Source organism: Biomphalaria glabrata, chromosome 14 (assembly GCF_947242115.1).
Source record: "Biomphalaria glabrata chromosome 14, xgBioGlab47.1, whole genome shotgun sequence".
Taxonomy (NCBI): Eukaryota; Metazoa; Mollusca; class Gastropoda; family Planorbidae; genus Biomphalaria; species Biomphalaria glabrata.
Genome location: NC_074724.1, coordinates 6,882,598 through 6,910,247, shown reverse-complemented (window position 1 = coordinate 6,910,247; position 27,650 = coordinate 6,882,598). Strand labels below are relative to the sequence as shown.

At 33.1% G+C, this 27,650-nt stretch overlaps 1 protein-coding gene and 1 long non-coding RNA gene across 4 annotated transcripts in view; one reads left to right on the top strand and one right to left on the bottom strand.

Moving 5' to 3' along the window:
• Positions 1-1,514: 1,514 nt before the first annotated feature.
• LOC106055300 (uncharacterized) overlaps positions 1,515-27,650 on the bottom strand; it is a 42,282-nt gene continuing 16,146 nt past the window's right edge. Inside the window, exons 5-10 of one of the 2 annotated variants that reach the window (XM_056010524.1) lie at positions 25,866-26,058; positions 21,867-22,130; positions 17,355-17,414; positions 13,803-13,869; positions 12,936-12,956; positions 1,515-5,603 (exon numbers count right to left, since the gene is read on the bottom strand). In XM_056010524.1, the coding sequence (XP_055866499.1) occupies positions 5,060-5,603; positions 12,936-12,956; positions 13,803-13,869; positions 17,355-17,414; positions 21,867-22,130; positions 25,866-26,058 (1,149 nt within the window). In that variant the 3' untranslated portion in view covers positions 1,515-5,059. The remainder of the gene's footprint in view (positions 5,604-12,935; positions 12,957-13,802; positions 13,870-17,354; positions 17,415-21,866; positions 22,131-25,865; positions 26,059-27,650) is intronic. The other variant, XM_056010525.1, reaches the window with a different exon arrangement.
• LOC129922846 (uncharacterized) lies at positions 5,603-13,793 on the top strand. 2 transcript variants are annotated; one of them, XR_008774758.1, is made up of 3 exons: positions 5,603-6,568; positions 10,705-10,792; positions 12,610-13,793. It is a non-coding gene; the product is annotated as an uncharacterized LOC129922846 (long non-coding RNA). The 2 variants fall into 2 exon arrangements; XR_008774757.1 differs by having other exon boundaries at positions 12,582-13,793.

Genomic DNA, 27,650 nt, shown 5'->3' with positions numbered 1-27,650 from the left:
TAAACGTATATGGAAATTGTCCAAAATAACAATATACCCCATTGTTATATCAACCGAGGGGATAATAACAACTGACCTCACAGACACCTTCAAGACCCTTAGCATTCCTAGGAACATCCTCGTTGCCTGTCAGAGGGCGGTACTGCTGCAGACCTGCCACATCACCAGAAAATTCCTCAGTGGAAACTGTTAAAGGGACTACGATGAATTTTGTTTCTCTTTCGCGAAACTCGACCCTGGCAGCGCCCAGAGAATGACTACTCGTTCATTTCTAACATAATAATAATCTTTATAATTTGTCTTACATTCTGTGCATTACACCAAACAAAACATCATAACTATAGTTAACCAAAATATACATTCACACCAAACTCATTCATAATTTACATGCGAAAAGTTTATAGCAGATGGTTTCTATTCAATGATTTGATTGCCAGGGGAACAAAAGACCGTTTGTCTTTGCTATCTGTATCTTGTATGTAGAAAATTTTTTGTAGAAGTAGGCCTAGTGAAGGGAGAGATTTAGAAAAGTGATACTAGAATTCATAGAGAGGTCGATATTCTAATTAAACTTAACAAACTTATACGTCGGCCAAAATTATGTTGGAGGAGAGTTGAAATGGTGAAGAGGAGGTTGGGCCAAAATATTGTGAACGTTTTATGCGCAAGTTGCAACAATAAAAAAAATGGCTTTTTAAGAGCCTATCAAATATTTCTAGTAAATACTGAAAAGCAGAAGAATTTTCAGATAGTGTTTAAAAAACTTTTTTTTTTAATTAAAAAGTAGAGTTGGAGTGGGGGGGGGTGTAGAAGAGAAAAACAATCAAATTTACGGACCGGTCCAATTCAAGATAATAGATACATTAATTCGGTTGACCAAACGAAGGGTGCGTTTACAAGTGAAACTTTGTATTATTATTATGGTAACAAAACAGAGAAGAGTTCGTGGTAAAACAATATATAACCTCGGAACAAATCAACGGGCATAGCCGATGGGTAAGGCAACTGTTGGTATATACATATAGTGCTAGTAGAATTTCACTAGTTCTAAGACTTGTGTTTTATATCTACAAGCTCTCGCAACTAAAATCTTTCCTTTTAAAAAGTCTTATTGGAGTTTCCCGTTACTGAATTTGTAATCACGGATATTTCCGTTCGCCGTTCTCCATGGAAAAGCAGATGTGTGACGTTGTCAGGGTTTTTCAAGTTGATATTACTTATTGCGCGGTTTTCATCTCGCTCTGTTCAAGATCAACCATAGTCGTTCTACGACTGAAGGATGCCAATATTATTACTAAATGCTTATATTTTTATGTTGAATGTGCAGCTTACAAGTTTATGTCTCAAGTGTTGATTTGACACAGATCTTAATTACTTGAAGTTATCCATATGAACATAATATAGATATACCTTAATTAACTAAGGAAAACAAATGTATAATTTCCCCAGGTTAAAACCATACAAAAAACTTATCACGTACACATTCACACATAATATAATACAAAACTAAGCGGTTGATTTTTTCTTGGCATTTAATTCTTTTTACAATTGTTAAACAAAATGATAATAAAAAAGAAAATCGATTAAGTTATTAAACAAAGTAAGGTGACCAGACGTATCGACTTAGGCGTGACAGTCTCGCTTTGGACTAAACTTCTAAATGTAGATCGTAATTTTCAACTGGTAGCTCTCAGTAAGCCTACATCAGGGTAGTCTACTTCTCAAACATTTAAATATTCTTATAATTAATCAATTTGCAGCCGCTAAAGGTATTTATCATACAGTTTTCCATGCAGGTACAGAATGTCAGTGCTCTTGAAGTATTAACTTAATGGTTCAGAAATGCACGAAAAAAGCATGGAAACATGAAAAGGTTCCTCCTCAACGAAGTAGGCCTACGCATGGATGACGCGAGTTGGTTAGAAAAAGTGATGTAGCAGTGACAATCATAAACTTATACGAAAATTATGCCTTGTACCGGATATTTAACAGAGAGAAACGGCATATGAGATTAACGCTTTCAGATAGTTCGCACAGAAAGATGCTATACCGTATCTTAGAAAACGTTTCAGAAAGCCAGCTGTTTAAATTATTGTGTGTCTGTGTGTACATGATATATTGTACTAACGTCTAAGTTGTTAAAATATTGCAATAAAAATCCAAGCCTGTTCTTTTTACGCCCCGAGATGTGTCCCGCTTTGGGTCCCAAAAAATCTGGTCACCTTAAAAAAGTAAAAAGCATAGCATAAGCATGACAACAATTATTAATTATTTTAAATACATTTCTTGAAATAAGTGTAACAATTAAAATATATAAATAAATATATATATATATATATACATATATATATATATAGGAATATAAGTAAACAGTGTCGAAATTGGGGAAGTATAGACAGTGCGGCCTCCAAAGGGGTCACCTTTTGAAAATATTAATGAGTTTAAATGTAATCTAACATCATTTGAATGTATTTTCACTAAAGACTTCAAAGGAGCAATGTGGGTTTCAATTTTAAAAAATCTGCCTGGACATACTCTTTATTAAATCACATATGAAAAAAAAAAATTCTTAAGAAACATAAGCCAACAAAAGAGAAAAAAAAAAAACATAATAAGAGACAATGTGTTTTGTATATAACAATATTTAATGCACATCATGAATTTTTCAAGATATCCCTCCAAAACAAAACAAATAAAAAAAAATGAAACAAAAAATTATTATATACCAGATTGTTTAATGTCCAAGTCAACATTTACACACAACATAATTTGAACACTGGGCAAAACAAGACTTTGACAATATTTGCATAAAAGGATATTGACTTTTTTTTTTCACAACAATGTATTAATTACAAAACAAAATCTTTTATAATTACAGCCTCAAAAAAAAAAAATTGCTGAAGAATCATTAAGAACTAAACAATACTGACAATAGGTTTACAAATAGCATAAAGCTGACTTAGTTATTAGTTTGATAAGCTTCTACACATGAATCAGTAAAAAGTTTAAAAAATATAAATATTTACAATATGAAATGAAATGTTTCTATGTTAATTATTATTTTTTTGAATGAAAACAACGTTCTATTGCTCTGGGTTTGATAGTCTGTGTTGTTAGCCCTTCTTACACCCTAATTAAATTGTTCAAGATTTTCAGAAAATTGGTGTATATTTTGCTTAAATCTTAGTAATTCTAGCCAAGATAATAGGCTAAGATATCCCTCACCCTAACTATAAAAAAACTAGACTGCTTAAAAAAACAACTTTAGTCTTTTAGTCGCTAGAAAGAGCCACTTCACTTGTTAAAGCGTGCCTCTTGAAAAAAAAAAAATATATATTTATATATAATACCATAGTTTTCCTTTCTTAACTTTAATTATCAAGATATCAGAAACATTTAAAATTGCTCAAAAGTTTTTACCTATTAGTCTCTAAAACTTCCTAAGCTTTGTTAAGATCAAAATTTTCCTCAAGCCATTTCAAAGTTAAATTTGGCAAAGAGCCTTTTTTTCATTCTAATAGACATGCTAATTCCAAAATTGAGTTTAAATAAGTCACAGAAAATTAAAAGTAAGGATCAAAATGTTCATTATGAGCTGAAAGGTTAAATTAATAATACTTTTACAATGTATAATCTGTTAGTTACAATGTGAAATCAGTAAACAAATGTTCTTTTATTACAATTTACCTTTCGAGGGAGAAACTCTTAAAGATAAAGTATACCAAAGTAAAAAAGATGACATAACTATTGCATGTGTGTTGAGATGTCCAAAAAGGTTCAAGATAAATCCCTTTTAAGGACCTTTGACCATGGCCAGGATAAGGAATTGGCTCTTCACCAACCCTTCTCTCTGTAGGCCCCCATCAACTAGATTTAATAGCATCCGTTTGTTCATGAGTCAGGGTACCTTAAGCCAATGCAATGGGTTCTCCCGACCCATGCAAGGCCGGAGGCAGAGCCCACGAGGGGACACTTCATATTCCTATAATTTACCATTGCTCTCCGTATAATCTCCACTGGAGAATGGTGCAATGGATGCGGACTGGTTAGCAAGCCTTTCTCACATCCTCACCACATGCAAGTACACTTGCTAGAATATGACTGTGGTAGCTCACTGGAGGCCCTATTTGCTCTCGTTCTTAGCCTTTCCACTTTTCCCAGGCAGACATTTCCACGGAGGCGCAGAGGTGACAGGAGATTTTCCTAGGCCTAGATGTGTGTAGATTAATGTTTCGATTACTAATTTCATTTTGACAACTTCAAGTGATTAATATGAACATATACATTATTGCAACTGCAGGTTAATTATTATGAAAACTTTCTTGGATCATGCCTGATAGTTTCATAGTTTAATTGATAATTTAAAAAAAAAAAGCAACAGAGATTTTTTAAAAAGTCTGAGTAGGCCTAAATTGAAAATAAAAAATCCAAGCTTCTTAAATAGATATTGCATTAGATATATGGTGGTTATAATTACATATATCGGTACACACTACATATATATATATATATATACATGCATTTATACCCCCAGGCCCCCCCCCCAAAAAAAAGACATACTTTAAAAAAGATAAATCATTTCATAATGTGTGTATTACAATACTGACTGTTAAACATGCAATATCTAGAGTGTATCAACCAAAACAAAATCTTAGTTAGTAATGCAGATTATTTCATCTCAAAACGCACAGTTAGTGTTAGTTCAAGAAAAAGGATTGGCAGCTAAAAAACTTGATATTAACTGGTACTCCGGAAAAAAATATTAGAAAACAAAAGCAGCAATAGTGGAAAAGACACATTCAGATACAGAAAGACAGCCCAATGAAATGCTGAATTCAAGAAAAAACACAATTCTATCGCCAGCTTTACTTTAAGCATATACTATGACTGTCAAAAAAACAACAAAAAACAACTTCAATCAACAGCTTAATAAAAGCTTATTGTGAATCCTCAATTGGCAAGGGGTGATTGTGAATCCTCAATCGGCAAGGGTAATTGTGAATCCTCAATTGGCAAGGGTGATTGTGAATCCTCAATCAGCAAGGGTGATTGTGAAATCTCAAATTAAAACCGATTGTTCTGATTTTGGATCACCCATTTCATTTGCTAGCTTTTTTATTATAGTTTCAAGCTCATTATTCCCATCTACAAGATCCTTATTATCATCTTTTAGATATTCATTCCTCTTTTCAAGATCCTGTATCCACTGTTTATGATCCTGATTCGGATTCATATTTTTCATTTCTTTTATCCTTTTTTCAAGATCCTGATTACATTTTTTTATTTCATTATTTCTCTTTTCAAGCTCCTGTTTTCTCTTTATAATACATCTCCTCTTTTCCAGCTCTAGATTCCACTTTGTCAAAAACAAAATATGATTCCTTAAAACAAGTTCATTATTCTTCTTTTCAAGGTAATGATTTGTCGTTTCAAGGTCATGATTATCATTCCTAAGCTTCTTATTTGTCATTTCCGGTACGTCTCTGTGAGCATAAATATCCTGGTAGTCTTGAATCAACTTCCGATGGTTCTTCTTAAGCTCTTCAAAAGTCTTTATAAGCCCCTGATATCTAGCATCCACTACTGGTGTAAAAATTATGATCCTGGAGGTAAAAAAACAACAAAATTAAAACATTTAGTAGCTTTATTAATTTTAATATGATTTATATTTAGCTTACATTAAGGCGTACATTGATTGATTTTAGTCATAGTGCAAAGAGATAATGTCCTCTTCTGTTCTGTCTTTCATCTTCAATAGTTACTATTTGAGCATTTGAGTAAAACTAAAATAATAACTCTTTATCTATGATGAGGACTCAGAGCTTATACAAACTTAAGTTGCACATATGTATCATTAATAATGCTTACAGCTAATCCAAAATTTCTCAAACAAAATAAATAGATAATTATATCCTTTGAATGTCGCATTAACTAAGCCTAGTCTAAATTAGGATCACTGATAGAAAAGAGGAAAAGCCTTCCAAATGAGGACAGAAAAGAGGACAAAAAGTACAAGTAAATTTAATTTATTAGACATATCAGTAAAAACTAATACTGAAAATTTGATCTATTAAGTATCTTTATTTTGATCAGATCAAGAGACATTTTCTTCAGATTTTATTTTTAGAAAGATGTCTCTGAAAGACTCAATGGAGATTTCTTAATCTGTTTTGTCAACTAGGCAGATACTGTGAATGGGACAGTTCACACTTTTTATCATAGGAAAAAAAGTTGAATGTATACGAGTCCAGATTTACATATAGAGGGTTGTAAAAAAATGTTCCATATCTTTCTGTACTGCAAATGATTTCAACCTGAAAAGTTGTTTAAAAAACTAAACATTCACATCTAATTCTTTTAGGTATAGTATTCTTGACAGTGTAGAATTGTAAGTGACCTTGTACATTTAAATCAGAAAATATAAAGGAGTAAATTTAATGCTAGATTCATATGGCATTGCATTAAATAACAGAGTGAGGCTAATTTTTTTTTCTTTTAGGCTAAAGCCTGCATGACGGAAGACAGGACCTCAAAAACGAAGACCAGAACTCCTTTTGCCAGATGCCTGGTAAGCCTACTTTAAAATCAATACCTCAATTTTAATCAAGAAGCTCATTTCTTTTAAAGACAATTTGTTTTTTTATGAATTTGATGACTTTTTGAAAGAACGATTAATATGCTTTTAATAAATAATTAATAAAACTAATTAATAAACAATAAATAAAAGATAATAAAGGATTTTTTTCCCACCCCTATTACCTTCACTTCACTAGAAAAAAAAAATCTTAGTTATTTCCCTGTATATAAATTCATAGTTTTGTGATATATAATACAGACGTTACTTCAAAAAAGAAGATGATTACGTCCTACGCGTCATGCATTTAGTCATGCATATTAACCAATGACTTAAATTCTGCCAAGTCACTGGTTTTCCTGGCTAGCTCAGGCAACCCATTCCATGCTCTAATAGCACTAGGAAAGAAGGAGCACTTGTACAAATTTGTCCTAGCATATGGGACGAGGAATGTGCCTTTATCTTTGTGTCTTTCAGAGTATTTTATTAAATTTTGTTTTTGTATTTGAAGATTATGGTTCAGTGTTTTATGTATTATTGCTACTTTACTTTTGAGCCTTCTGTCCTGAAGGCTTTCTAAATTTAGTGATTTTACTAAAGGTGTTACTCTAGTCAAATGTGAATATTCGTTTGTTATGAATCGCACTGCTCTATTTTGTGTCTGTTCTAGTTTCTTAATGTTTTCTTGAGTTGAGGGGTCCCAAACAGAGGATGCATATTCTATTATTGGCCTAACCAAGGTTAAATAACATTTTAGTTTTATGTTCTTATTTGATTTATAGAAATTTCTTTTAATAAATCCTAATGCTTTGTTTGATTTTTTTGTAGTTTCATCAATATGTGGATTCCATGACAGTTTTTCATTTATTATAACACCTAGGTATTTTGCGTTTTTAGTCTGTGTTACTGGTTTGCCATGAATAAGATAAGTGGAATTAATTTGTTTTAGTTTTTTTGTTACTCTTAACAACTGACATTTTTCTGGGTGGAAAGACATGCTCCAATTTGATTCCCATTTCTGTAATTCATCTAATTCTCTTTGTAAAATATCTGTGTCTTGTGTTGTTTTTATTGTTCTATATATTATGCAATCGTCTGCAAATAATCTGACTTTTGTTCCTGAAGTAATGCAATTTGGTAAATCATTTATGTAAATTAAAAATAGTAGTGGACCCAAGACTGTTCCTTGAGGTACACCTGAGTTTACTGTTATCGGTGTTGATTTAGAGCCATTTATTATTACAGTTTGTTCTCTCCCTATCAGAAAATCTTTAATCCACTGATGCAGTGGACCATTAATGCCGAAATATTTTAATTTTTTAAGCAAACTATGGTGGTGAACTTTGTCAAAAGCCTTAGAAAAATCTAGTAAGATAGCATCTATTTGTTCACTATTATCTAAACCTTTTGAAAAATCATCAGTTAGTCCTATTAGTTGTGTTTCACATGATCTATATTTCCTAAAGCCATGTTGGTATGGTGTGAGGACATTATGTTTGTCTAAGTGGTTTATGATGTTGCTACATATTATGTGTTCTAGGATTTTACATGTAATGCTGGTAAGTGATACTGGTCTGTAGTTTCCTGGGTCAGATTTTTCTCCTTTTTTAAATAGGGGGGTGACATTAGCTTCTTTCCAGTCCTTTGGTACTCTGCCCTGGTTAAGTGAAGCCTGAAAGAGTATTTTGAACACTGGGGCTAGCTCATTACTTAGTTCTTTGAGTAATCTAGCTGGAATACCATCAGGTCCAGAAGCTTTATTTGGTTTGGTGTTGGCTAATAGTTTTTGAATTCCATTTTCTTGTACTACTATATCTTCTATGTTGTCTACTTGGTTCAAATTCAGTAATATGTCTTTGTCTCCTGGGGCTGAGAATGCTGATGCAAAGTATTTGTTTAGAATGTTTGCTTTAGTTTCATTATCATTATGTATTATGTTATGTTCATCTTTTAATGGCGCTACGCCTGTTGTTTCCATTTTCTTAGACTTAATGTATGACCATAGGTTTTTGTTGTTGTCTTTAGATATTACATTGTTTATGTATTCACTCTGCAGCTGTCTGCTTACTTTTTGGGTTAAGTGTTTAATTTTTATATACTTTTTGTAAACTCTTTCTGCATTAGTTTCTTTAAATTTTCTATATAGGTTTTCCTTCTGTTTACAAAGCTTCTTTAGTCTATTATTAAACCAGCATTTATTTATTTTGTTTGATGTGTATTTAGTTGGTATTTGATTTTCTATAATGCTTTTAAGATGGTTTTTAATGAAATTCCAGAGGTCATCGACTGGTTGGTTAATGTCTTTTTCTAATAAGAATGTTTGTTGAAAGTTTAATGCAGCTTGGTGTAGTTGTGTTAGGTTACATTTATTCCAGAGTAATATTTTTCTTTTGGGTTTTGTATTGGCTACTGCTTTTATCTGACTGTGTATTTTTATGATCTCATGGTCTGATAGACCAGGGATAATATCATAATCAACTACTAATCCAGGTCTGTTGGTTAAGAAGAGATCTAATATGTTGTTTAATCTAGTTGGCTTTTTAATGATTTGATCTAAACTTAGGTTGTGTAAAGTTTCTATAAAAAGCTCATTTATGTCCTTAAGGTTTTGGTGTTTATCTATGGTTAGTGTTTTCCAATTTATATCAGGTAGGTTGAAATCACCCATAATCCAAAAAACTGCATTTTTATTTGTCTCTTTAAGTGTCGTAATCTGATTATATAGTTCCTGCATGTATTCTAAACTAGAATTTGGTGGTCTGTAAATGCTGCCTATTATTAGGGATGTTGAGGTGGTATTAATTTTACAAAATGTTGATTCTATATTTTTTGAGTTAGGTAAGGTAATTTCTTCTGCTATAAGAGTGTTTTTTATTGCTAAAAGAACTCCTCCATGATTATCAGCCCTATCTTTTCTAAAAATTTCATAATTACTATTGAAAATTTCTGCATTATAAATTTCAGATATAGATCCAGACTTGGAAACATTCAAAAGACAAATCTAAACTATAATAGAGCTATGGTATTAAAGATTCTAGTTTTGTGATAAAGATCCAGACTTAGGAGCATAACAAGGCAGCAATCTAGATAGAATTCTACATAAGTGTGCTCAAAATGTTTCTGAAAATCTATTTCTTCATATAACTCTTTAGCGAATATAGTTTGGAATTTTCAATGATGTTTGTTTAGTATATACATTTTTAGACCAAATTTTATTTTAAGTTCATTATATCCTAAGACATCATAATTGTCAAACCAAATTTTTTTTCTATAAGGCGAGTTAACTCGTAACTTTTCCAAAGGTATAATTGAAGTTGCAAATTTCTAAGAAAGCAAGCTAAATAGTAGTTAAAGTAAAGTTTCCCATTTCAGACCTTGCAATCTATGGGGCAGATGATGTTAAGGTCAATAAATAAATAGAGGAATGGTAAATACATTTTAGATTAATAAAGTAAGTAAAAAGAAAAAGTTCCCCTTTCAGAACTTATGGTCTGTTTAAATAAAGAAAAGTGATAAGAAAATACATGTGATTAAAAGTTGGTTAAAACAATATTAAAAAACTACAACCATGTAGCAATTTAAGTCTATGATTATTTATTTAAACATTTTGTTACTAATATTACCAGCATTTTAAACAAACAGCTAAATAATTTGTAGGTGTATTCATATTAAAGAAGTTTGTTAGATAATACTAGATATACCAAACTATTTGACTTAGTTAACATGATGTACTTTTTAAGGACACACACATTTTTTTTCCATAAGATTAATAGGGGACAGTGGCGTAGCTGAGGAAGGAGGCATGGGGGGGGAGGGGGGGAAATTTGAAGATCCCCCTAGGCCCCCACTTGAGGGGGGCCCCCAAATTGTTGTCCGAGATTTGTTTGAAAATACATAAATTAATATATTTGATTGATAAAGAGTGTCAACTGGTGTTTTTTTTTCAACATTTATGGATTAAATTTATAACAAAGACTTAGATCTAGGTCTATCAGTAGACTGTTGCCTTTGTTGACATTTTAAAAATATTTTTTCCCACAGAGATCAAAGATGTTTTTTTAAAGTTAGTTTTACATTTTAAAATGCAAATCTTTAATAGATTTGTTGCCGATTTATTTTCCTTTTTAAAGAGATCAAACATGTGCTGGCAGCAGGAACTAAGAACATCTCTCTCTTTGTTGCCACGAATAAAACTGTTTGATATACATCGAATCCCAGGTATCTTGTTACCTTTACTAATAATAGATTTAAATGGCGAGTATTTTAAGGTTATGCTAATTAACCTTGAAAAAAAATTTACAGAATCGGTATAACATATCTAATAGTTATTCTTAATAATGCTAGAATTGTCCATTATTTGGGTTTGGATTCTATAATTTCAGAATTCAACTTCACACTCGAGTTATTACCCCTCTATTCATCTTTCCTCAATCCAATGGAAATATGCTTTTCTAATTAAAAAAAAACCCAAACAAACCGTTCTAATAGAGCGATAAAAGAGTTGATTGCAAAGGTGGGAAAATGAATCAAAAAACCTAAATGTATGATGTCTTTTCATCAGACGAAATTTCACAATCATGGCATATTTTTTATTTGTGAAATACGTCAGTCTGCTTATCGGAGTATTTCTATACTCGAGCATAGCGAGATATTGATCTTTCCCACTTTTGTATGCTTTGAATCCTTTTGCTTTAGCACAAAAGATAACCAACAATGACGTATATATTGTATAATATTAGCACATAATCTTCATGCAGTGGAAAATTAAGAATTTTTTGCCTATCTGGAATTCTGGTCAAAGCTCCTGCGCCCAATTAATATAGTTCAGAAGAAACTTCAAAAGTCTTGACTGCACATAGGGAAGCTGCAGAAGAAATTAGTACCCTTTCATGCTTTCTGCAAAATGATGAGAAACAGACAAAAACCCAATCCATCGAAAAGGCAAAAGAAGGTAGTGAATACTATGGATGCCCTATAATCAAAACAACCAGAAGAAAGAAAAGACTTGATGGGAAGTTGAGTTCTGATGTAGGACTGTCAATAGAACTGCAATTCAAACGTGTTGTGACAGAAGTGCTGGACAGATTTCATATGGAGATGAAGGGCAGATTACAAAGGCTGGAAAGAAAATGGATACCTTTGGATTTCTTCTTGAACCAAGACACCTGTTGGATGATGATGTGCTCATGACAAACTGTTTTACTTTTTCCTGTCTGTATGATGAAATAAATGGCAAATCGCTTGTTCAATGATGTCATTAATGCACGAGCACTTTTCATCAACAAACCGGTAATACAATCACCAATAGATATATTGCGGAAACAGGCTTCATATGGTAATGATGTGTGCTCAAACCTTGCAACTTCCTCTGATATACAGCTTACTCAGGCCACTTCCATTGCGTCATGTGAGAGATCATTCTCAAAGCTCAAGCTCATCAAAAACTATCTCAAGAGCACAATGACGCAAGAAAAGCTTATCATGGCTTTAATGTCAGTGAAGTCACTAATACTAGAAAGTATTGATGTAGATGATGTTATAGATGTCTTTGCTGAACAGAATGCACGAAGTGAAGCAATATGAATTGAGATTTGTCACTTGTGCATTATTTAGCTAATAAACAACAGTATTATTCATTAAAAGAGTCTTAATGATTATTTTTTGTTAAGTTTACTGATATACTGAACCAACTTGATTTTGGGCTTATATATTTTTTACATACATTATCTCATGTTATATGTCGAATGGCAAAATGCAAGGGGCCCACAAAGAGGTCAATTGTCCAGGCTCCTAAATCCCCAGCTACCCCCCTTGGGGGAAGGGGGGGGGGGGGAGGGAAGGGAAAGGGGAGAGATGTGTTGAAGATTTCTTTTTTGTTATATATGATATTTTACTGTGTTTTCAATAATGGTAATTACTCACCAATCTGGTTTTATAAAACTTGCTATGATTAAAATCAAGTAAACTAAATATGCATTGTTCATAAAACCTCATGATTATTTTTCAGACATATTTCTCTAATTTCACCACCACAGGCCTAGTTTGTATGACATCTATAAATGTGGAAGGCAGACAGGAAGAAGAGTTACCATCTTCTTCAATTCAAGTGAATCATGCAATAATCCATGGATACAGTAATTGTTTCTTCCCATGTCTAGCATATATACAAGAAGGTAATAAATTTTTATCAGATGTGACTCCTGCATATAAACTATGTATACATATACATATTAAATGAGCTATGCAAAATATGTATTTGGGTTAAACACTTTGACTTTTCCAATGAAAAACAAATTCAATAAATCAACTTGCAAAATTTAGGTACACATTCATTCTTCTTATTATAAAGGTAAATACTTACAATATCAGAAGTCCCAATGCTCTGAAGAAATGGAAAAATATGTTTAAAATATACATAAATCATATATCCTAATGTTGTTTTTTAATATGTTAACACAATGACTGAATTTTTTTTTCATGTTAATGGCTCAGTTGTTTTTTTAAGAGTTTTATAATTTTAATAAAACTTCTTATAATCCCTTTTTTATTTAATTATATTTTTTTTTACAAAATTAAATATTAACATTCCTGCCATTCTGTTGTTATAAATGTTTTGTTTTGAACTGAATGAACATCAAAGTGTACATGTAGTTTAATACTAATTGCATAAACCACTAAACTTAAGTGATATGATAATGAAAAAATTTCCAAGCTTTTGAAAATTAACTCTGATTTTACAAGTATTAATTTAAAAAAAAAAAGATGATGCTTATGTTGAAATTATTATTGTGATATTCAATTTGTTTCAAAATTAAGATTTATATTTTTATTGAATGAATGAAATTTATAGGAATAAAATTAAATATCATGAAATATGCCTGTTTGTATTCCATTGTGAAATTTAGCAAATAAGTGCATTGTTATCACACAGAAGGACAAAAGTAATAATAGTTTAACTCTCAAAATAAATACATAACTATTAGGTATTCTTGGCTGCTAAAAATCTGGGTTTCTTTAAGGCAATGACACATACAAATATACAAAGAATTATAAATCAAACCATCTACTGAATAACACTTAAAATTTTAGATACTGGTACCCAATTCACTGAAGCAAGACATATCAATAATATTATAACATTCATTATTTTTTATTAAGTAAGCACGCATTGACATGCATTAAATAAAAGGGACATAATGTAATACATTGTCAGTTGGGTATAACTTACATAACACTGACTATGGCAAATAAAACAATCCAGACAATACTGCTACAGTTGCATGATTCATCAGCATCTGTATAAGGAAAAACAAGGATAGTACTTACTTAAGTTTATTTAAAATATTATGGATACTGATTATTGAAACTTTACAATATAGCATCTCATTAATCGACCAGATTGTGAACATGCTTAGTTGTTGATACAATTATATGTAGATTTTGTAAATGTTCATAAAAATGCTTTGATACTACTGTAATTCCATAGCTTGAAGAGATTCTTTTGAAACCTTCCACTTTATTCCATGTTAAAATCATTATTTTAAAAAAAATCATTATTACCTAACAATTTTTCTTTTACATAAAAATTGATATAAAGTAATTTCAATGAAAGATTTTTAGATGCATGATTAGGGAACATGAGTACAATTTTTATATAAACTCATCGGAAATCTTATATGTATCTCTTATAATGTTTAGAAAGAAAAAAAAAGTTATTGAACTCTAAACTTATTATATCTACAACTGAAGGATATTTCTCATGCAGAGTATAACAAAATAAATTATTTTAGCAATGACACCACAGGTTATAAGTCTCAACCAATGGATTATTGCAAAATGTGGTATCTGTTAGGTGGTAGAAACATGGGTTTGTAAGTATTCACTGATTACAGGTAGTAGATTATTAATGCCTTGATTGATTGTAAGAAATTCAAACATTACAACAGAGTGATATATATGAAAATAAAACAATGTAGAAAGAACTGCAAACTTATTTATATTAGAACAATTACTTACTGCTTACTCGCATTTAAAAAACTTATGTTTGTTTGTTTTTTTCAAGCATAAGAACTTTAGTTTTTTTCAGACCTTGGGGGCAATGTGGTATATTATGTAAAGCTCATTCATTTCTATGATAACATTCATTAAAGTTACTGTGCGGTCACTGTCAGCACAACAATGAAAATTATTTACTTTTATCAACTTTAGTGAGATTACCATTTTTTCTCCGGCAATACTTCTAAGCCTCACCAAGGCGCTTGGGGGGGAAAATGTTGTTAGAGGAGACGATTAGGCCATAGAGGATTAGGCCAATAAAGACAAAAAAATCCCATTGAGACTTGTCAAGGTATTCAAGAGCTATCCTAAAGCAGTAGATTTGTGCAGGTAGACTGTAGTCAATTTGTGATGAGACTGCGCCTCAATAAAACCATCAAAGCATGTCTGCTCAGGCTCCTCACTTCATGGATGCCAACTTCCGCACAATGCAAAGTTTCCTTGTTGTTCTTCCATTCTCCAGCTGAGGGTGAGTCAGAAAGGCTGCCTGAGCATGGCAGTCCTGAGCGTGAACAGAGAATAGAACGTCTTGGAGGTGTTCATCTCAAACCTTCTTTTTTTTTCTTCTGTAGAGCTTATGGAGATCTTCTTCCAACAATTTTTGTAAAGTGGTTGCATTTCTTACAGATTTCCAAAGGACAATATCATCAGCATATAGAAGCTTTTAGCATTTTAGCTGAGCTGATGGGTCATTTATGAAGGCCGTGAAAAGGATGCATGACAGGACTGAGCCCTGTTGGAGGCCTTGCTCGAGGATCATTTCCCTTGAGACTCCTCCTAGCATCATGATCTGATTGTACCCTCTTGTAGGAGGTTTCTAATCCAGTAATATCCATCCTCTCACCCCCACGGCTCTTAACTTATGAAGCAAACCAGGCCGTCAAAATTGATCATGTCTGTTTTAAATTAAATAAAAAAAACTACAAAAGTACTTTCTGTCCTTCGAAAAAATCAGTAATCTTCCATGCTCTGCACAAAGATGATAACTTGGTCTGTTGTGGACATTCCTTGTAAATAGGCGGATCTGATAGGAGACTGACTCTGAGTTTGTATAATAAAACAGACTCTTTTTGTAAACTTTTTGTGTTTATTTTTGGGAAAGAGGATGCTATGTTATATGTGTTCAGTATTGGGAAAAATGGTAGCCCTTTTTTCAGGTGGTACATTCTCCCTTTCTACCAACTTGACAGATTTGGTGGTGTAAGTTGAATTAGTCCCCTGAGAAATCTTGAGCCATAAGTGAAAATTTGTTTATGGATTTTAAAAAATGCAAGATGTAAACATTTACCATGATACCCCATTCTTTCCTCTCCCTTTCACAACTGGTCCAGACAAGTGATAGGATCATAGCGCATTGAGAAAGCTAAAGCTAAACAAAAAAATTCTAAAAAATATTTCTAATTGCACAAATATATTATGTTTAGTTTGTACATAACTTTTATTAAATTACATGACTGATCCAGACTAATTAATACAACTACACTTAATAATGTTACGAATGAACAGTGACAAGTAGAGGTCACTACGTGTGACCCCAGCGAGATGACACAGCAGCGAGTATTCTCTGGAATCCACGTGTATAAAAACAAAGACAGGATGTGACGTATCCTCACGTGTTGTTCCAGAAGATACTAGCAGTGTTTTTGCAATCTTGGAGAAGCGATTATGGACTCTATATAAACCAGAAAGTTAACGTGAAAAGTCAGTCATCTGTAGAGTTGTTAGTACAGTCGTCGTTACTGTGGTCTACTGTGCGAGACAGTAGAAGAGAGATGTGTACGACTCAATGCAAGTTAACTAGGGTAGAGTTAACTACAGTGGACTTGAGCCATTACAGTCGATACAGTCTATGTAAGACGTGTATGGCTCTGATTTGGTAGAGTTGAGTACGACTCGGAAAAGCTGAGTAGAGCAGACTACATCTTGATGCGAGTTGAGAAAGATTGAAGTGCCGTACAAAGTACAGAAAATTGTAAACAACCAAAATTCATACAGTCTTCTAAGCTACTTGTTGCAGTCAGTTTATATTTAATAAAGTTATATGAAGCCGGAAGTTGAGTTGTCAAGTTCTTTGCAGTATTTTTATTTGTGTCTAGTAGTACATTTAGCCAAAAGATTTAGAAATACATAACAATATAACCTTTCATTTAATTTTGTTTTTACAGTATTTTTCTTTTGTTATAATGTTATAAATTATTTTATTTCCATAATTTATGTCGATTTAAAATAAAATATTGTTCTTTAAAATATATGAATATATAATAAATGTTTAAAATATATATTATTTCCAAGACATTTAGTAGTTTTTTGTTTTTTTTATTGCAACTGCAAAATATTAATAACAATGTAAGCACTTTTTAAAGCTTTATATTATAAATGTGCATTATCTGGATGTTACCTACATAGCGTGTTTCCGCAAACGCAACAACTCTTTGCATTAAGAGCATAGCCACCTGCATGTCCCATATTTTCTTTTATATACAAGTATTTCATTGACTTATTTTTTTTTTTATTGTTTTGCAACTAGTTTCCATTTCTGGTTTAATGTAAACAGTATTAAGTTTAATTATTCATATAATAGCTGTTGTACTTTTACGTAGCAGCAATGTCTGATAAGAAGCCATCACCTATAGTTATATGGAATTATTTTGATTTGATAACAATGGACATCTCTAAAGCACCATGCAAGCGTTGCAAAGGTGAACCGCCCAAAATAAATGTTTACCTTTTGCAGTTGGTTTTGTAGAACTTTCAGGAAATATAGGAGTTTGCTTCACGTCATCGCCTAAAAATATTTGTTATGTTATTTTAGACAATTCATTTATAAAAGCGTAAAGTCCCGAAAACTTGTTGTTTTTTTATGACAGATGGTTGCCCATGTTTTATTTTTTAATGCCAGTTATAGAAAGTACAGTTAAAAAAGGAAAATACAGAAAAAAACAGTAATATTGTACTTGTATGTTTTGTTTACTAGAGAGTTCACAATAAAAAAAAAAAAGCAAACAAAAAGTATGAACTTAGGCATACAGAGTGTAGTCATTTACCTTCTAAAACATACAAATAGAGTTCTGCTTTCTATAGAGTGGTTAATATACATGTTATCTGTTTCTGTGGCCCACGGTTAATGAGGGTTACATGTGGCCAGCACAATGACCAACTGCCTTTATTTTTCCTCAACTAATGTCAGGTACCCATCAGAGCGGGTGCTGACTCAGAGGCATCCAAAGACCACGAAATTAAAAATTCCAATCTTTACTAGGAGTCACTTTGGAATCTAAGAGCTTTACCGCTTGGCCACAGCACCTCCTTATACATTAAACTTTCAAGACCAAATCTGTCTGTAATGCGGTTTCCTGTAAATTTTACATTCTTTTGCTTCTTTATCTCAAAGAGGACGTCAGAAAATTAATTACAGGCATGTTTAGTCTTTAGTCCCTGACTTTGTACGGTTGAATTCTTACACTCAATGCCTTTATCATTTTATCATTACATGTGAAATATTTCTGCATCAAACAGTATGTCTTGCTTGCAATCATTAAGGATCATCCTTTTTAAATCAACCTTCTTCTTCTTCTTCGTTTTCATTTTTTTTTGTTGAGTGTTGAGATGACTAGATCAATACATGAGATGAACTCCGCAGTGGTTTCCAAATCAAAAAGCTATCCATATAGTTTTTTTTCTGTTGGGGTGTTTTGAGGCCAGTGTTTTGTATGGGCCTCTTGGTAAGAGAGCAGTTTTGGAGGATGTGGTCAGCATTTTCTGGTGACACTCCTCATGGGCAGATTTCACTAGTTCCAATTTTGAGCTTCTGGTATTGTCACATTCTGTTGTGTCCGGTCCTTAGTAGAAAGATTAGACGTCCATCTTTCATATTTCTTGTGATTTGGATGAGAGCTCGTCCATTTCTCATTTATTTTATTTACAATTAATTTCTTCATTTCTTCTGGATAGAGTGCAGAGTTTGATTGTGAGTTTGTTAAATCAATGAGTGGCTATTGTTTATTTTATTTTGCCAGGTTATGCTGTAGCCAAGTTATCCGGGCTACTGGATTATTAAGTTGAGTTTTCGGGACTCTACTGCATTTTTTTTTTCAGAAAAAAAAATTTTGACTAATTTAATGCTTTAAAATTATTTGCAAAATGGCTTATATCTTAATATGCTAGACAAGAGAATAAGAGTGTAAAACACAACAACATTACACAAAACAATCTTTATATATAATTCTCTTCTTCCCTCAACAGTTTGGACGAGCAAGAAGTAAAGGAAAAATCACTCTCTTATTTCTGTAGATAGTCACCCCATGAAAAAACAAGAGTAGTATTCACACTACAGAAGGCTGCCTGTGCGCTGGACTGTCGTTTAAATGTATCAAACCCTGCCCTCTCCCATCCCCCTTTGTATTAGAAACTAAATTCGTCTATGCATTTTATTCATTCTTTACTACGTACCAAATTACTTTACGAGCCTTGCGTGTAGCAAAGTCATACAGTACATCATAATAATTCTGTTTCCTACATACAGGGGCGGCCCTGGGCGAGCGTCATGTGCGGGGCCCTTATCCATAAGGGGAGACTATATATACCATACCACATCACGCTATAGGGATAATATGATATGTCCGACTCTAAGCTGTGGGCCTTATTTTTGCTCTAAAACATAGAACAATACATAGGTACTGAAACATACTTTTGGCTGACTGTTGGCAGCTCAAGTACATTTTTATACTGTTTTGGAATTGTTCTGCATTAACAGGAGCAAATACAAAGGAAAATACTTGTGCACTTCTAATATTATGTCTCCTCCCTCACTCTGAAAATTGAAGCCAATTGGAGGATCTATTAGAACAAAGTATGTTATAAGAGCTACAGAGGTCCATACACTTTTGCAGACCCGACTATACCACAGGTTTTCAAATAATTAATTTAAAAACAAGTTTTTCCATGGTCACACAATGTCTATGCATAGCAGCCTTTTGGAAAAAAACAACATTTTAATATGTCATCGCCAAACTTTGTGGAAGCTGATTGGCCGGAATAGCTGTACAAGCACATCAACTGGTTCATTACAGGCTAGGTTACAGTACCAAATAAGGAATCCTTCTCATATACCCTCAACCCTTTTTTTTTCCATTGCAGACTAAAATAACAGTATACTTAATGTATACGTACCAGTTCTTTTAATACTACTATGTGACATAACAGTGATGTATGACACTTAAAAAAACTACTGTACATTTTTAGAGTTTTTAAAAGGAACAGCATGTATAAGTTATTAATGTAGTGGGATATGGTTATCTAATGGTTTTAAGTGCTTGGGGATGCCATATGCTATTGTCTATATCTGAAAATAGTTTACGTTTATAAACTAAATACTATGACAATCTGAAGTTTGCGTGCGGTCTTCCAATGTATTACCAGCATAAGTCAATAAAACACTGTATGATTGTTTATTAATTTTCATTTTTTAAAAATCTATTTTCCTATGTAGCATTTATGTTACTAAAAAAAGTTATAAATAACTTTTTCATTTACAATTTTTCATAATGCAAAGAGTAGTTCACACTTCATTAGTATGAATTTCGCTGATCAAATCTGATTGGACGTCGATGTTTATATACAAAATAAATGTTTTGGAACTTGTTGCTTCCACCTACGAGTTTTTATTGATGTCAAGGTGAATTGTTAAACGATGATAGCCTCTTAGAATCGGCAGGTCATTAGATGCTGTCTTTATCAAAACTGAAAGGTATTTTGAAACCAAAAATGTATGTTAAGAGCTTAAATGGTATTTGGTATTATAAAGATATTGGGAAAATATTGCGTAACAAGTCCTAGTTTATGAGAACTGATTTGGTTTTTGAACTTGGTGATGATAAACGATCGCAGGGCCCCTCTCAGGCGCAGGGCCTGGGGCAGTTGCCGCTACTGCCTACAAAGATCACACTCAATAGCAAGAATTGCCAAATGTTTCAATCTATCTTTGAGAATGTTGACCTCAAGTAATTCTTCATTAGTTTGAAGCGTGTGAAGCTTCTTTTACCTGATTACACAATTACGGCTAATGCATAATGTTTTTATTTATCGCGCATAGGATTGGTGTTTTCCATATTGAATGACACCCCTAAATGACAATTTTTTTCTAAATATTTGTGTATATTTTAAGGACTTTTTCATATATTTTGCAATTTCGGAAGATTTCCAGGAGCTCCAGGTAAATCGACAAGGAGGGCGCGGGAAATCTGTTTTAAATATAAAATGGTTTAATTTAATAATTTATACACCTTGAACTAGAGCGGGTAATATGAAAGTGCGGATCCTTTCAAAGTGAGGGCCCACTGTGGTCGCATAGGTTGCAGTGGCCTAAGACCGGACACGACCTATGCTACGCCGCAGGTCGACTAGTACAAGATAAAACAAAAAGAATTTTCTCATACAGTTATACACACTAAGGTCAAGAAGCAAATATGTAACTCAAGATAGAAACAAAACAAAATATATTTGCTTCAATAGATAGCTTTCGATTTAAACCATATCGAAAACTGACAAATAAGTTAAAAATCATACCGGGCAAGTGCAAACGATTCTAAAACAATATCAAAAGTAAATATATAATTTCTAGAAGAATCCAAATAGCAAATTACATATGGACTAGATGAGTTAGAGGAATCGATCAATCGGCTTTATGTGTAATGTAATTATCTGCATTTTTTAAAATTGATACTTTTGAGCTTGCATCAAATGTAATTGCTCTGATTGAGAAATATTTTTAACATATGCACAATTCAGTGATCATTTATTGTCAATTCATTGGTGTATTCTTACGAACCCATGTTGAAAAGGGAGATAACAACATACACACACTCAGTTTTCTCATTGTATTTTGAGAAGTTAGGTCTATGTAATGGTCACTTAATCATTGCATGAGTAAAAGACAGAGGTCTATAAGGAAAAAAAAACAACTGTTTATCATCGTAATTTTAATTAATTAAGAAAAAATGCATAATTCAATGGACAGTGTGCATAATCAATCATTATCATTACATGAGAAGTAATAGGTAGCTACTAACTAAAACAAAATATTACTTCTAGGTCATGTGACAATGGCCGCACATCACTACCATTGAATACTTTTAAAAAAAATATATACTTTTGTCATATACAAACAAATTAAATGTTTGTGTATTATATGCATAAGTCCTACTTAACCCCTCACAGAAAATTCTACACAATTACATACCATAGTATAGAAAATTCAAGTTGTAACTTCTCAGCTCTTCATCACACTTCTTTATTTTGATATTAACTTTCTCTGGTTTCAGTTTGATTTCCCTGCCGCTTTCCAAGATTTGATCCTCAACAGTATAATGCAGACTCAAAACTTCCGGTTCTGGAGGCAACAAACTCAATGGTAATTTGTCAACATTGTTTGGAATTAGAACTGTATCATTGTTTTCCACAGCCTTTTTATTGAGGATGAGCAGGAGAGATTCTTTAGCTGGATCTGAAATATATATATGATTTTTATAGCATCATTATTATTATAAATGCAATATAATTAAACAATGATTAATTTAACCTAATATGTTGAGCTTATCTTATAAAATACAGAAGTTACTTCAAAAAAGATGATTACATCCCATGTGTCATGCATGTAAAACAAAAAAAACAATGACTTAAATTCTGACAAGTCATTGGTTTTCCTGGCTGACCCATGCAACCCATTCCATGCTGTAATAGCACTAGGGAAGAAAGAGGATTTGTACAAATTTGTCCTAGCATATGGAACAAGAAATATGCCTTTATCTTTGTGTCTATATGAGTATTTTATTAGGTTTTATTTTTGTATTTGAAGATTATGGTTGAGTGTTTTATTAAAGGTGTTACTCTACTCAAATGTGAATATTTGTTTTTTATGAATCTCTGCATGAAATGTATCACTATCTGAGCTTAAAAAGAAACATAATTCATTTAGTTTTGTAGTTACACAGTCATGTTGCAAGTTTAACAACACCATTGAAGATGTTTATGTTAAAATAAAGAATGTCAAGAGTTATAAATTAAACTTCACTGTTTCCGACATCTTAAAAAAAAAGCTTAATTTAACAATACTTCAATGCATGCGAAGTTGATCTTAGTATGAAATCTCTTTTTATATTACCGCTGGTTAGTTGCCCATTTGTTTCTTAAAATAAAATTCAATGATATAGAGAAAATCTCTAATGCTTCCTCTGTTTTGAAATTACTTTAGCTACCAACTGAAACAATTGGAGAATTTGATTACACAGATTTCAAATGCGCAAAACCCCACAGACCATTACATATTATTCTGAGACTGGACATGAAGATCCCTAACACTGCACAAAAATGTTGTGAAAAAACTTTTTTTTTAAAATTAAACAAGGTGTTGTTTTGTAAAGTAGTTATAAATAAGAACTTAAGTTGTTTTTTTTTTGGTCAAACCTTAACTTATGCAACATATAATTTAATGCTAACATCTAGATCTAATATTCAGAGTAATTGAACATTGAAAATAATAGCATTTTGTTTCATATATATATATATATATATATATATATATTATTTTGCAATTTTGAGATACATAATTTAGATCTCAATAGGTCTAGGTTATCAATCTATTTAAATGTAAAATGCATAGACTTATATATACTATATCTAGATATCTAGACTGGACATGGAGATTTTTTAACACTACAAAAAATGTGAAAATTTTTATAAAAGTTGACACAAAGCAATGTTTTGTAAAGTAATTATAAGAAGAAAAGTTTTTATTTTTTTCAACCCTAACCTATGTAACATATTTTAATTTTTAAATCTAGATCTAGTAATTGAACATCAAAAATATGAGTAATAATTATTATTTTGCAATTTTTAGATAAATAATCTAGAAAGATCAAGGTAATCAATCTATTTAAATGTACATAATAATGCTTGTCTTCAAGTGCGAAGATTAGTGAGGAATGCAGGATTTCCCCTGGCTGCGCAGCCCCAGTTGTGACCTACATATTTTGCCACTCAGGGCAAGCATAACCATTGTCCACAGGTGGCCAATTTAGAATTTCTTTTTGCCGTCTGCGTCTGTCCTCGGCAGCGGATTTTCTTTTTGTCTCAAATGTGTATCCACGACCTTTGTAAGTGACCTCCAGTTGTCTCATTCGGAGGCCACATGCAACCAAGTGCTCTCTTCTATGTCAGCTAAGGCAAGTTGACGCCTTAGCTGATCTTTGAAGTGTTTCCGTGGGGCGCCTCTGTTATGTCGACCACCTTTTAGCTCACATACGTTTATCTCCCCTACGCAATACGTGCCCTGCCCAGCGTAACTGTCAGACCATAAGAAGTCCCTCTATACTGTCCATACCGGCGTTCCCAAGGACATCGCTGTTTGTAGTGTGGTCTTGCCACCGTATGTCCATGATGGAGCGCAAGCATCTTTGGTGAAAGCGCTCAAGTAGTCTTAGTTGCTGTCTGTATAGTACCCATGTCTCAGATCCATATAGAAAGGTTGAGAGAACCAACGTCTTTAAGAGATTGATTTTTGTAGGCAGGCGGAACGATTTATTCCTCCAAATTAAAAATAACTCATTCTATTTAAAATCTACAAAATGGTTTAGCATTATTTTTAAACTTTTAAAACTAAAGTTCTAAGCTATCAAAGGCAGGTTCATCTATGGAACAACCAGATAGACCTGTTAACTACCTCACCCTAAGGTCAATGTTAGTCAACAATCACAAAGAGGAGTGGCTCAACCAATGGGCATCAGGAAACACAGGCAGAGCCATGTACAAAGAAATGACTACACCTAACAAACTGGACAGTATTAACTTTCTCCCCCGCAAAGAACAATCTACATTCTTCCAACTAAGAACAGGACACACACCACTATTAAATTACCACCTGAACAAAATAAACTCCACACAACTCCCCCTTTGCAGACACTGTGCCCACCACTTTGAAACCGTAAACCATATCCTCTTTGAATGCCCCTCCCTAATCCACCTTAGGCAGACCCTACTTCTACTACAGCCCAACATAACCAACACCCTGTACTGCAGTGCTGAACAACTGAAGAAAACAGCACACTTTTTTTCCTTGGCACAGTCTGCAAAAGAGCTCACAGCTCAGCAGCAATAAAGCTGGCTACAAGAAGAAGAAGAAGAAAAAAAAACTTAAGTTCATTATTTTTCTTAAGCAGAAAAGATAGTTTTTTTTAGATTCGGGGCAACATCCCCTACAGCGTGGAAAAAAGGTCTGTGATCTGATCATTCGTTTTTCATATAAGTGGATCTGGTCACGATGTTTTCCGTTGGGACTGTGCCATGTTGTTATTTGCGACTTTTCGGGGCATTTTAATGTGTTAGCCAGCAAAAGATTGTTGTACTTCACAAATTCTAATAGTCACAGACTTTGTTCATTAGTTAAGAGGTTACTGTATCCTCCACTTTCCAGTTTTGGTAGGAGTCACTTCCTAGCCTGAAATTCCAGTCTCCCCTTACAACAAGGATGTCCTTTTTTGGTGATGCCTTTTCATGTATTGAGATCATAGTTGATGTAGTTCCTGTGTACAAGAAACCCCAGTCCTTTTTCGTGAACATCTTGTAGTCCATTGCAGTTTATGAGGGCAAGATACTTGCTTGGCGGAGCCCATACCTCTCTTTGCTTGACCACAGCAGAGTACCTCCAATTAGGGGGTTCGCCTTGGTCCTAAACATGTAGCCGTTGTAGTCCATCCTGGGACTCTTCCGTCCTGGCCAGTAGTCTTAGTCAAGAAGGCCTTTCGCCCAGTGGTGCCATGTTATCAGCACCGCCTCGCATGGTTTAGTCCACTAGCTGAATGAAATTTTGTGAATTTAATTTTGTATAGTTTTTTTTTGGATTGTTTGAATTCTCATAGAAATAATTAATGGTGTCCCGTGACTCGTAGAGACAATTTTAGGTAAGGGGAATGTCGAGTTCAATGCCTTTTCCGTAACAACTAAGATAATTTTAGTGACTAGAAAATGCATAAGAAATCAAAATGTTACAGTGTGTCAGTAAATGAATGACGAGGCTTCTGCAAAACTTACTTTGGACTTTTTACCAAATGATTTTTCCTTTTAGCTTTGGCATTTTATTCTTAGGTCATTTAATTTATTGATTTTAGTTTTCAGTACAAACAATTATGTTTCCATCAAACTATAAATAATTTTAAAATAGAAAAGAAACAAAAAAAAAACAAACCTTTTATAATGCGTGGTCCGGTGATAGTGTTGGAAGTTATCTTCTCCAGCGTAAAATCATTAAATAATTCTGCTCTTATTTGCATTTCACTCTGTGTAACATCGGCAGTAAGATTCCAAAAAAATACATTTTTTTCAAAACAATAACAAGGTGGACTGGTTTTGCATCCAATTTTGAAACTATATTCACACAGCTGAAAAATAAAACATGAACGATTTTTTATTGTTTTTCATTCTTTGTTTTAATTAAAATTAAAATATTACAATCTATTTTTATTTTAACTATTATATCAAGTAACTTATTAAGTATTTGTAATTTTTCTGTAATTGTAACCGAAGAGCCGTTGGTTATATCACTTAAAGGTGCTATTGTTTTTTCTACTTTTGTGTTTTTGCTATATCTTTGAAATGTTTTTTTAAATCATTACATAAAAGTGTATATGTGTATATACTATATATATTGAATGCATAAAGGCAGCACGAAAAACCTTCTTCCAGATACCCCACGCCCACTAGTTCACAAATTTAATTGGACAATAGTGTCACAGTCTTAGTTGACATTGCATGATCTAAAGTTCACGTCATGTTAATAGTTTAAAAGACACGTGGAATTCCTGATGTAGAAAACAGGAAGTAGAATGAATAAAGTTGACTTAGAGGGCAGTCAAGTCAAGTCAGTAAGGTCTTGCTCCCGGTACAGGAAGGTTGGACGTTTCTTTCTGGACACTGGTGTATATATGTATATAGCATGATTGTTGTTTAATAATATTTGAGAGTTGATTTCATAATGTGCTTATTGGATATTAAGGTATTATTCGTATTTCAATGGATATCTATAGTTGAAGCTCCAGTGTCACTAGTAGTAATTGTTCTTATTGTTACCCGCTGAGATGCGGACGTGATTGATACTTTTGATACCGCTGTTATGCGGATAGGATTATTATTTCTTGACTTGTAGCACTAACAAGGAGTGCAGTATATTATTATTATGTTGTAAATAAAATCTTCATGTTGTCTGCTGAACGGACTTGAGTCAGTCGTATAGTGTTTGTCTCGTCACGTGTCTAGAGTACTTCAGGAAGTAAGAACCCAGTATTACACCATTCAATCAGTCTCTAATATTCTACCGGTCATTGACATTCAACCTGTCATTTTACATTTTTGGTAGCCAGTATGTTGTGTTCTAGACACGCACGGACTGAAAACTCAACACCACTCAAGCGAAACCAGTCACAAGTATTCAAGTAGATCATCATTGAACTAACCTGAGCCTGCACTTTTTCACCGGTTGACCTGACCCGTATTTACTAGAGTCCACTTTATCATTGACCAATTCGAACTTAACATCAATAACTTGTATATTTTAAACCTGGTCAATGCTCATTTCTCCACTATTGTCGACATCTTGAGATTGAGCACGGCGTGACATCACCATCGGCAGAAACCGAAGACAGCTGATACTTGTGTGGGTGAAAAACTCAAGGCGTCGCTCGAAGACAGCTGATACATTTGTGTGGGTGAAAAACTCAAGGCGTCGCTCGAAGACAGCTGATACATTAGTGTGGGTGAAAAACTCAAGGCGTCGCTCGAAGACAGCTGATACATTTGTGTGGGTGAAAAACTCAAGGCGTCACTCGAAGACAGCTGATACATTTGTGTGGGTGAAAAATTCAAGGCGTCGCCTGAAGACAGATGATACATCGTTTCCACGTGAGCGCTCGTCACCAACTTTTGACACGCTCTTGCATTGTCGAGGTCTCACCTTACATTGCTATACAGAAGGTCC